The sequence below is a fragment of the Taudactylus pleione genome, unplaced genomic scaffold, assembly GCF_031769625.1.
Source record: "Taudactylus pleione unplaced genomic scaffold, aTauple2 ptg000089l, whole genome shotgun sequence".
Classification (NCBI taxonomy): Eukaryota; Metazoa; Chordata; class Amphibia; order Anura; family Myobatrachidae; genus Taudactylus; species Taudactylus pleione.
In genome coordinates, this window is record NW_028284491.1 from 8,978,632 (window position 1) to 8,990,795 (window position 12,164).

At 47.6% G+C, this 12,164-nt stretch overlaps 1 protein-coding gene across 1 annotated transcript in view; it reads left to right on the plus strand.

Moving 5' to 3' along the window:
- The window catches only part of TNS2 (tensin 2), a 136,459-nt gene that overhangs the window by 84,072 nt on the left and 40,223 nt on the right, over positions 1–12,164 (plus strand). The window contains exons 9-12 of the mRNA XM_088469152.1: positions 138–260; positions 356–420; positions 1,538–1,621; positions 2,738–2,850. Coding sequence (XP_088325278.1) covers positions 138–260; positions 356–420; positions 1,538–1,621; positions 2,738–2,850 — 385 coding nt within the window. The remainder of the gene's footprint in view (positions 1–137; positions 261–355; positions 421–1,537; positions 1,622–2,737; positions 2,851–12,164) is intronic.

Consider the following 12,164-nt stretch of genomic DNA (forward strand, 5'->3'; position numbering starts at 1 on the left):
TATATATACACTAGTTTCGAGTATAAATGTAATAACGCTATATTTTGCTGCCTCCCATACATTGTAGGCACACTTCTGTCTGTGACTGAACCAGTCTGTTACTGTACATGAATACTTTTTCCATCTTCCCCTCACAGGTTCAGGACTTCTTCTGGCCGGATTGTCACGCGCCATCACTGGACGTTATCTGTTCCATCTGTAAGGCCATGGAGGCCTGGCTGAACAGCGACACACAGCATGTGGTTGTCCTACACTGCAAAGTACTGACTGGGAGGATTAACTATGTGGTGGTGTTGTTGTGACCCAAGATACTGCTTCAGATGTATTAATATTGAGTTTATATTCCTTGTGCTAGGGAAATCAGGGGAAGACGGGAGTGGTCATTGCGTCCTACATGCACTATAGCAAGGTGTCTGCCAGGTATTCTTTTATTATACATTTGTATTTCGCAACCCTCTCCTTTGCCCTAATAAAGTAATATTACACGTAAAATACAAGTGTATTCATATGATGAAAGAGCATTCATTGAGAAATAGAAGCCATTGAAAGGAATATTAGCAAGAGAGAGCTTTAATCTCAGCTTGTCCACATACGTGATCCAAAGTATATAAATTATATCTTTTATCAGGGAACTTGTGGGCAATGATGTAGGCCACTTACCAATATTGTCACTGCTGTTGCCCACTAAACATTTTACAGTGGTGTTTCCTTCTTTTCTGGCTTTTATGTGTTTACTAGTTCTACCCCCTCCTTAGTAGCACACAGGTGGGGGGATCTCCCCTAAGATTTCTCACAGTTATATCCCGTTCCACACAAAGCCACAGTGTTCTGACTTTATTGCATCAAGTGGTGGTAAGATGTCTTACAGGTCTGTGGAATACAATGAAGAGCTTGCCACATCCGTCCAGCTCCTTGTATTGTACATCATCCATAATGCAGGGATGGCTCGGGAGGATGGCCAAACACTAGTCTTAGCAGTGTACTTGGATATTGCTCTTAGCAAGAGGCTGTATTTTGCAATAATAGCTGTCCCAAGTGAGGGACACTCGTTGATCTATCTGTAAGTGGAATTGTGGCCCAAAGGATTGTGGAAACTCTAGAATCCCCTTTACTTCCCTTTATATTATGGCGCCTTTTATCTATTCATTTCTAAATGTTACAAGATACCTTTTCACATTGGATCAAATTGTATTTTAGGTATATTTACATTCTAATATTCAGAGATAGGAAACTTTGACTGTCCAGCCACAGGGAACTACAAGTTCCAGCATGCCATGCCAGGCTGCAGTAGCAGAGAGCGTAGCTGTATATGCTGTCAGCAATGACCCCAATGAAGTAAATACATAGTGTATAACCATTTGAGATCTTTCCTGTATAAAGCGACATACTCTGTTGCAGGCTGTTTGCACAGTTATCTGTATGTTCATTGTTTTCTTTCCTTTAAATTGTGAATAATTTCCACCTGCCACGATTTGTTTTCATTCCCTGGCCCCTTTGGCTGCTAATCTCATGCTTGGTTTCCATCCCCTGGTTCTAGTGTGGATCAGGCACTCAGCACTCTGGCCATGAGAAAGTTTTGTGAAGATAAGGCCTCGTCATCACTTCATCCTTCCCAGCGCAGGTCAGTGAGGGGAAAGTGGTAACCGCAGTGACCCAGCAGCCGTATCATTATTCCTGACTCATGTACAATGCCCGACACCTCACTAATGTTTTCTTATTGTGCAGTAGGGAAATCTGAACCTCTTCCTGCTGTAGCTGAGAAATGCTCAGCTGCCCGGTATCCTGTTATCAGGGACTGTGGAGTGGTTTTCACTGATCTTTATATCCTGTGATAGAGATTGGTAGGACTCTGTCTCGTTTCCTTAGAGAAGTGACTGGTAAAAGAGGAGGGGGGGGGGTGATTTCTATTAGGAAATGTATCCAGATCATTACAAAAATAATTATTTATTCAAACCTGACGTTTTTGTGTTTTTGTAAACTAGTTCTAGGTAATAACCGGGTACATGAGGTCCCTGAATGTCTTCCCCCCCCCCCCCAACCCCTCCAACTCAATACATCACTAGGTGTACATGCGTTATTACTGTTTAATTGAATACATACTTGCCCATATTTATATGTGTCAGTTAAAAGATAACACCAATCGAGGAAGCATAGGTGTGGATACATGTAAAGCTATTCTTACTCCTATGCTATTCTCCCCCTTTCAAGCATCCAAATCTAAAGAATAATAAGTAAGACAGACCTACTGTACCAGCTTGCGGCTGATTGGACAAGGCACGTCAGGGGTGGTGGGATTGGGGTCCGGAGATTGGATAACATATTACTGGAGACTGAAGTTTTAAAATGGGGAAAAAAATAATGTTGACACTGTTGACGTAAAGAATATATTTTTTAATTCATCAAGTTGAAATTATACATTAGTGAATATAAAACTGAGGGGTCTATGTATCAAGCACTGAAAATCGTGGCGAAGTTGCCCATAGCCATCACTCAGCTCCTACCTATTATTTTATAGACTGTACTCGATAAATGCTACTTCAAAGGTGATTGGTTGCTATGGGCAACTTCTCCACTGGTCCACTTCTCCTTGCATTTCACTGCTTGATACATAAACCCCTGAATATTTAACACATTCAGTATATGGTTCCCTTGTAACAGCTTACTAGGTATTGTGTAGTTGGTGCTGGTATAGATTGGTGCAGATTTTCACACTGAATCCTGGTGTCTTTGTCTGTAGGTATATCAATTATTTTGGAGGTTTACTGTCCGGTACCATAAAGATCAGCAGTGACATGTTATCCCTGCAGTGTGTGCTGCTGCCAGTTATTCCTGCTCTGCAAACGGATGGTGGTAAGTATTCATACCAACAACTACACCCATATAGAATTAATACAGAAAATGTACAATATTACCATACAACCTGCATTGTAAAGTAAATAACATACATACTATACCTAAAAATATATAGCATTTGAAGTAGAGCTGAGCAGGACTTTGCAAACTGTTCTGCAGATTACATTCGCATCATTCCACATTTTGGCTGCAGAATTCCGCGGTATAGGTGTAAGTTCTCTCTGCACAAGATTCCGCCTAGGATTCTTCTGCCACACAGAATGAAAATTCTCATTTCAGTAGACCGTGGGGAATGGCCATTCAGCAGAATAGCAAAGCGGAACCAAAAAATTGTATTACTGGAAGTTCGCACTGCTCCGCTGCTAAATTTGATGCATCCAGAATTTTCCTAGACTTTTAAAGTAAATCAATGCTATGTTTTTTTTTTTTTCCTTTTCTATTTCATATGAGCCACGTGCACTTGTCATCTCTAAATAAATCCACATTGGGTTATAGGTTCAAAAAATGATTTGTATCATTAAATCAGTCTCCTAGCCGTTGTTTCCTTAAAATGCCATGGCCCTCAGAGGAGACTCGCAAGTAACGAATGTTTAAATGCACCCATGTTCTACACCTCCAAGTGTGCCCAACAGGTCATGTTTTCAGAATTTGTATATGTGGAAAGGGGTGGGATAATTACTGACCAGCAAAATAGATTCTCACTTATGCATGATTATACAAATCCAGAAAACATGCCCTGTTGGTGGTACTTGAGGAATGGAGTTGAGAACCACTAATCTACACCAGTGATGAGACACACTCCAGGTGCTGCTTGGGAGGCCCTCTAACCTTCAAAAGGGGCCACACTTTACCCTTACAGGGGTATTCAATATGGGTGCGATAGCATCGTTTTTGCGTTAATATCGGAGGTATGACGTCATTATCGCAGGTTTTACTTTTACACCGTATTCAATTTCAAAGACTTATCGCAGTTTTGAAAAGTCTTTGATAAAAAACGGGGATAACTTTTCACCATTGAATACGTGTCGAAAAAAAGTGCAGAATTGGGGTTTAGGGGTGCAGGCTTAAAAAAAAAATAGCCTGCACCCCTGGGACTGACATTTAAAAAAGAGCTGTGTCAAAAAAACTTACAAAAAAAAAATAGGGACACCCCAAAAAATTAATTTAAAAATTGGGGTGAAAAAAAAAAAAAGGGAAAAAATTGTTTAACAATAGGGAAATAGGTTCACGGCTATTCTGCAAGTATGCGGCAGGTGTTTTCTAGAATAGATTTATAGCGGCAGGTGCACAAATGCAGAATTTTTAAAAACTTACTTTAGGGACATAAAAATATGCTAGTACCCATTTTCATGTACCCCAAATTTGATGGGACCACTTAAAAAAACGAAAAAAATAACCTAAGTGCTCTTCTGCATCACTTCTTCAATGTCGGAAAAAAAACACCTGCTGCGGCTATTTAAATCCCCGACTAAAACGGGGGTACCCATAGTGATCCCCCATGTTTTTACTACTTTAGGGGGGTCTTACAATTTTTTTAAGGAAAAATTCGTAACTTTACGCAAATCCAACTTCGGAGTTTCCCGTTTTCGTTAATTTTATATTGAATACGGGTATAAGCGGGAACGCGCCCGATAATTTAACGCAGGTAAAAACTCCGAAATGAAACATTAACTTCGACAGTGAAGTTAACGTTTCATATTGAATACCCCTCTTAATCTCAATAAAAAAAAGTGTTACAAGCTATAACAAACCAATCTGACAACTCTATTAATTATCTATTAATCATCTAGGAAGCGGTGACAATATTGAGGTTTTGGGGAGTTAATAAGCTGGGGAGCTAACATTACTGGCAGATGAGCTGCATTCTTATAATGGGTGGGATGCACTATCCTCAATAAACCCCCAAAATTGCAGTTTACGGGTATTTGACTGCATTTCCGATATGCACCAAGCTTCAGGAAAGCAAAGCTTTCCGCAGCTTTGATCTCCATCTTTAAATAGCGTTACCTATTAGAAGCCTATGGGCTGCTTTCTGCAAAGTGCTGTGAGAGGGATCCAATCGGATTCCTCCCAGCATCCCTGGCAGTGCGCACGTCTTTATGCGCAGAGGGACTTTTGTGTTATAAAGCCTGGAAGTCCCCTCTCTCGCAAAGGACCGCTCTTATCAGTAGAGCTGTCCTTTACAATTTTTGTCATGCAGACCGCATTATTACCGCCGGCATGAATGCGATGTGTGGCGAGATGCATCCTGCCCGGTCACTGGTTTAAAGAGCAACATGGCTGCCTCTGTTATGTGTAGTTGACAGTTGAACAGTAAATCGGTAGAATGATGAAATCATTATCATCCCCCATACAGTTTACATTTGGGAATGTACTAGGTTTAACAATCAATATAATTACAAAGGGGTTTTAAAATGTTGATTACAGTCTAAAGTACACCATGAAATATATAGGTAGTTTTTTTTTATTATAGAATTTATTAGAATACCAAGCATGAACAGGACAGGCAGAGCACAAAAACAAACAGAGCCGCCTACACAGCGGACAGCGGTATATAATTATGAAATAAAAATTGGCAATGCAGTGAAACATAACAAAGTTATGATTTTTGTAACTCGATAAACAATTTTCAATGAAAGGTATGTGAAAGAGGTAAGAGAAAAGAGGGGCAGAGAAGGGGAGAAGAGGAAAGGAGAAGAGAGGCTAACCTGGGAGTAACAACGGTACACATGGAAGATGTGGGCAATGAGGGCCTGAGGGGAAAGATACACATTAAAGGGGAGGAGCTGAGGCACCAGTATGAGGGAGGACCCAAGAGGCCCACAAGTAATGAACGAGCCTAAAGAACCTCTTAGAATCCTGGTAATGCGCTCCATGTCATAAACACACCAGATACTTTGGAAGAGGGCGCACACAGTGGTTTAGTATAGGTAGTTTTTAATGTATCAAAAATGTTAAGCAAATACGAGATACTTTACTTCCTTGAACACATTGGTCCTCACAGCATCTAGACTGAGGCTGCTCCGTGTATTTTGTACTTTTAATATACTGAGGAACGGGCTGCGTTTTATGCCCTTGTTCTGCTATTAATTTCAGCTTACATGGTGATCATTATATAGTTGTCCCAGGCACACATGTTTCCTATAAATCTTGGACTTGCTTTGACATCTGCTTCACAGACAGCCCTATAGTGCGCATTAACCTTGCTCACATCTCTGAATAAACTCCATCTTGTTCGTTTTAGATGCTGTGCTAGACACTTACTTCCATTGCTCATTGCCATGTGGAATTTAAAACGTTCCAGCATCCAGCTTTACTTAGGAAAAAAATCCTAAATAAATATCATTGTGCCAAATGTAAGCAAAACACATGCAACGAGCGCTTGCTTCCATGAAGTTAGAATATAGAATGAGAACGCAGGTTTCCAGGCCTGAATCCCTCCACTTCCCTTGTGGTCTGTGCATACCAATCCTATCCCCGCGTATGTCAGACATCTGCTCGGTGTTAGTGCAGCATGCAGTGTAGCAGTTGATTCTTTTTCAGTTTCAGTATTGTCATTTGCTGTTTAATATTTTGATGCTTATTATATTTGCTGTTCATGACTGAGACCTGTAAGTTGACTTGCTGATATATGTGTTTTTTTAGTAGATAAAGTAAGAGATTTGCTGGAGGATGTATAAATCGGCACTTTAGGAATTTCTATTTTGTAAAGGAGAAGTGAGCATTACATACAAGTAGCTTTATAGGACACTTCCAGTAACATTTGCATTAATGTCTAAGAGCTGAAGATATTTTTGTAACATTGGGAAAACTTCCAGAATGTAATTTTCTACTTCAGGGTCCATAGGGTATCCACAGGATACCTTGGGGTATAATGTGACGTCAGTCGCAGGGCACCAAAGAGTTAAGCTTTCAGCCTCCCAGGATGCACTAGGTCCCCCTCCTATACCCCGCCCCCGGGCCAAGGTACCTCAGTTTAGTTTGGTGCCCGGCCGGCGTCGGGTGCACCTGTCGGAGTGGGGGCTAGAAGAGCCCCTGAAGCTTTCTTCAGTGCAGCTGTGGCTGCACATCTGGATGTACAGCATGGACAGTCAGTCCTGACGTCCATGCTGTCTTCCCTACACCCCCGCCGGTACCAGAACGCCGGTACCGATCCGGGGATGCTGGTGAGCATCTGGGGTCACAGCTAGCGGTGACCCCAGATGTTCCGGACCATGGCCGGATTCAAGGGGGACAAAGGTAAGCAGCAGGGTCCCGCGGTGGGTCCCCGCTGGTCACATGGTCCTAAGTCCCCAGGCAGGGGGCTCCCTAGGGACTGGCTGCAGCGTGGAGCCAGGTACTGAACCTGCGCTTTCCACTACCCCCTGGGACAGCGGACCGCAGCAGAGCGGTAGCGCTGCGGCGTCCCAGGGGTTAAATGCATGCCAGGGGAGCGCGCCTTCCCTGTCTCACAGCCGGCGCCTCCCCCGCTGCACACAGCCCTCTCTGCACTGTGCTGACTGGTCCTGTGTCAGCGCTCCTCCCCCAGGCCAGCTTCTCTCTGCTCCTCGGCGGCCATCTTCTCTGCAACGCATGGTGAACGCTGCTGGAAGTCTGGAAGGAAGCATCGTGGTCTGGGTCCCCCCGCATACCTCTCCTCCGCTGTGGCTCAGGTCTGTGTATGCAGCGCTGTGTCCTACCAGGCCCTGTGTCTGTGTAGTTGAGTGATCAGCGCTGTTAGTGCAGGAATTGTTATTTCTCTGCATTGTATGTGACTGTGCTAGCGCTGCCTGTAACTTTTCTTCTCTAAACTGTCAGCTTTATTACTGTCCCTGTTCTTTCTGCTAAAGCCCTTGTGGTGCGGTGCTGCAGGGTGGTCTCTCGCCTATTTAATACTTAATTGGTGAGAGAGGTCACATACGTGGTGCCATCATGTCTGAAAGTGATTTTCCCCTCTGGCTACAGTGTACCACGTGCAAAGTACCGTTAGCGGAGGGGGAGGGTAGCGCGGAGGGCCTTTGCCGGCAGTGTTTGTCCATGGCGCGGCCTATTACGGTTACAGCACCGGTACAGGAGCCGCCCTGGGCTTGTTTCGCTCAGGCGTTAACAGCTTTAGTGGGCCAGTTAGCTCCGCAGCCTGCGTTTACTCCGATGGGTTTGTCCCAGCAGTCTGTGGTGTCGTCACCCATGCAGGGGTTCCCACGACAATTGGTGGTACCCCACAGTCTCCCTATTTCCCCGCTCCCGGGTTCTCAGGAGCCAGCGTGGGTTAACTCCCTGACGAGTTCTGTACAGCACTTGTCGGATGTGTTGCAAGGGGAGTCTGTGATGCGGCCTCATAAAAGGCCGGTGGCATCTCTGTCCGCTCCTTATGAGGATGACGAAGGGACGTCTGATGATGGGGAGATTCTGGATCCTTACGATCAGGAACCTCTCCATACTAAGGACGCTGATGCTAAGTCCAAAGTATATATTCCTGGACTTATTCGGGCGGTCCGCACAGCCTTGGTGATTGAGGACGAAGTTCCCCCAGCGGCTAAATCTAAGTATGCCTTTTTCAAAGATGTGAAGGGCGGTGCCACAGTCTTTCCTCTTTCGGGTCAGTTGGTGGACCATTTAGAGGAGGCGTGGAAACAACCTGGCAAAAGATACCAGCCGCAGAGACGCCTGGCGGTGGCTTATCCGTTCGCGGATAATTATTTTGCTAAGTGGGAATCCCCTCCACAGGTGGATTCTCACGTGACCCGTCTTGTCCGTAGTGCCACATTGCCGATGCCATCCATGTCCTCCCTTAAGGATGCTACGGACCGCAAGGTAGAAATCTGCCTGAAGTCCGCTTATTCCCTTGCAGGGGGGGCAGCACGGCTGGCTATGGCCATTTGCTGGGTTGCCAGAGCGATGGAGCGCTGGGCGGATTCATTAGAGGCTTCTTTTGAATCCGACTGTCCGGCCGAACAGGCGGAGTTGATTGGCAATCTCCATGATTCGGCCACCTACATCAACGAGGCGGCTCTAGACATTAGTACTCTGGTGTCTAGAATTTCTTCAGCAGCGGTAGCTGCTCGTCGCACCTTGTGGCTGCGATCCTGGAAGGCGGACGCAGATTCCAAGAAAGGTCTGGAAGCGATGCCGTTTACCGGAGAAGTTCTCTTCGGTCCGGATCTGGATAAGATTGTGGCCACGCTGGCGGCAGCCAAATCTGCTTGTCTCCCGTCGGCCGCTGCTCCTTCTGGTTCTGGACCATCGTCCTTTCGGTCATCTAGGGCCCAGGGCAGGCCCAAACCACAGTCGTTTCCTCGACAGGCTGGCCCTAAGAAATCGGTCAAGCCCCGGAAGCAGGCATGGAGTCCCAGACGTCCGGCCCCCAAGCCAGATGACAAGCCTGCGGCCTGACGGTCCGGGCCTCCCTTTGGGGGATCCCAGGGTGGGAGGCCGCCTGCTACAGTTCGCCCAGTGTTGGTCGACCACTACGACAGACACTTGGGTTCTGGAGGTGGTTTCCCACGGATACGCCCTCTCCTTCCGGCACAGACCCCCGGCTCGATTCTTCACCACGGGTCTACCATCAGACCGGAACAAGGCTACGGAGCTGCGGAAGGTATTGCACACTATGCTCCAGGCTGGAGTTATAGTGCCTGTTCCATTCTCCCAGAGGGGCCAGGGTTTCTAGTCAAATCTATTTTTGGTACAGAAACCCAATGGGTCATATCGTCCGATTCTCAACCTCCAAAGCACTCAACAAGTCTTTGCGGGTCCCGAAGTTTCGGATGGAGACCCTACGGTCCATCATTCTGGCGTTGGAACCTGGGGACTACATGGTGTCATTGGACATACAGGACGCTTACCTGCATGTCCCTATTCTTTTGCGCCATCAACAGTTCCTCCGGTTTGCAATCCGCAGCGACCACTTCCAGTTTCGGGCGTTACCTTTTGGCCTGGCGACAGCACCACGTGTTTTCACCAAGGTGATGGCGGTCATCGCGGCTTCTCTGCGGCTGCAGGGAGTCCGCATGTTGCCGTACTTGGACGACCTGTTATTGGTGGCAGGATTTCCAGAGCTCCTGTTACACCACTTGGACCTGACCATAGCACTGCTGCAACGGCACGGCTGGCTAATCAACTGGCAGAAGTCCACTCTAATCCCATCTCGGAGGATTCTGCATCTTGGAGCCTTATTGGACTCGGGACAGCAAAGGATCTTCGTGACGGAGGACAAGATCTCTGCTTTACAGTCAAGGGTGCGCAGTTGTCTGCACAGCCGCCGGGTGTCCTTACACTCGGCGATGAGGTTATTGGGCTCCATGGTGTCGGTGTTCGACATGGTGGAATACGCCCAGTTTCACTCCAGACCTCTGCAGCACCTGATCCTGTCCAAGTGGAACGGGCTGCCTCAGTCTCTGAAGTTCCAGACGATTGTGCTCACCCCGGAGGTTCGCCTGTCCCTTGCGTGGTGGTTAAAGACGACCCACCTCAACAAGGGACGTCCGTTCTGGGTTCCAAATTGGGTCCTGTTGACAACGGACGCCAGTCTTCGGGGCTGGGGAGCAGTTTCGGGTCCACACTTGTTCCAGGGCAGGTGGACGCCGACAGAAGCGGAGCTTCCAAAAAATATCTTGGAACTCCGTGCGGTCTTCAATGCTCTCCTGCAGGCACAGCGGTTTCTCCAAGGTCACCCGGTGCAGGTCCAGTCGGACAACGCTACCACCGTGGCCTACATAAACAGGCAAGGAGGAACTCGCAGTCGGGCGGCTCTCGTAGAGGTCTCTCGGATCCTGGTTTGGGGCGGAGCGCAATCTTCCGGCCATATCAGCGGTCTTCATCCCGGGAGTGCTAAATTGGGAGGCGGACTTTCTAAGTCGCCAGGACGTTCATCCAGGGGAATGGTCCCTGCACCCGGACGTTTTTCAACTACTGGTGGACAGGTGGGGTCTTCCAGAAATCGACCCCATGGCGTCCCGGCACAACAGCAAGTTGCCGGTGTACGGGTCTCGCACAAGAGACGAAGGGGCGTCTCTGGTGGATGCTCTGTCCGTCCGGTGGACGTTCCGGTTCGCATACCTGTTCCCTCCGGTCTCCCTTCTTCCACGGGTAATCCGGAAATTCAAACAGGAAGGAGGGACGCTCCTGTTGATAGCTCCCGCGTGGCCCAGACGGCACTGGTTCTCAGACCTTCAGGGTCTGTCCGTGGACAGTCCTCTGCGGTTGCCGCTACGACCGGACCTTCTGTCTCAGGGTCCTTGTCTTCACCCGGACCTGACTCGGCTGTCTTTGACGGCGTGGCTGTTGAGACGGCCATGCTGAGGTCCCGGGGGTTTTCCAGCTCTGTGGTGCGTACCATGTTACGAGCTCGGAAACCGTCTTCCGCGAGGATATACCATCGCGTGTGGCATACGTTCTTCCAGTGGTGTCGACCGAGAGGTTATGCACCGCGGGAGTTTCGTCTGTCTCGGATTCTCGCCTTCCTGCAAGCGGGACTAGATCATGGGCTTCGCCTTGCTTCTTTGAAGGTACAGGTTTCGGCCCTATCTGTCTGGTTTCACCGTAGGATTGCTACAATCCCGGATGTGCGCACCTTTATGCATGGTGTTCTCCGTATTCAGCCGCCCTTTGTTCCACCTGTGGCGCCTTGGTATTTGGCTGTGGTCCTGAGGGCTCTCCAAGGACCGCCGTTTGAACCACTGGGCTCAGTGGATATTAAATGGCTAACAGCTAAGACTGTTTTCCTTCTGGCCATTGCTTCGGCCAGACGTGTTTCTGAGTTAGGGGCTCTTTCTTGTAAACCCCCTTTCTTGGTTTTTCATGGGAACAGGGCAGTGCTCCGCACTCGGCCCGAGTTTCTTCCCAAAGTTGTTTCCCAGTTTCATGTTAACGAGGAAATAGTTGTTCCGGCCTTTAACTCACCGGGTCTTTCCGTGGGTGAGGCCTCTTTGGATGTTGTGCGGGCCTTAAGGACTTATGTTGACCGCACCTCTTCGTTTAGGAAGTCGGACGCTTTGTTTGTCCTCTATGGCTTCCGTAAAAAGGGTTGGCCTGCTTCAAAGCAAACTTTGGCAGCCTGGATCCGTATGGCTATTTCTGAAGCTTATCTTCATGAAGGCCTACCGGTCCCTCCTTCTCTGAAGGCTCATTCCACTAGGTCTGTGGGTCCTTCGTGGGCAGCTCGACGTGGTGCCTCGGCAGTTCAGATCTGCAAGGCTGCTACGTGGTCTTCTGTCCATACCTTCGTGAGGTATTACAGGTTTGACACCTTCGCCTCTCAGGATGCTTCCTTCGGGCAGCGGATTCTCCTTTCTGCACAGGAGCGTCCCCACCCTTAAAGGATACTGCTTTGG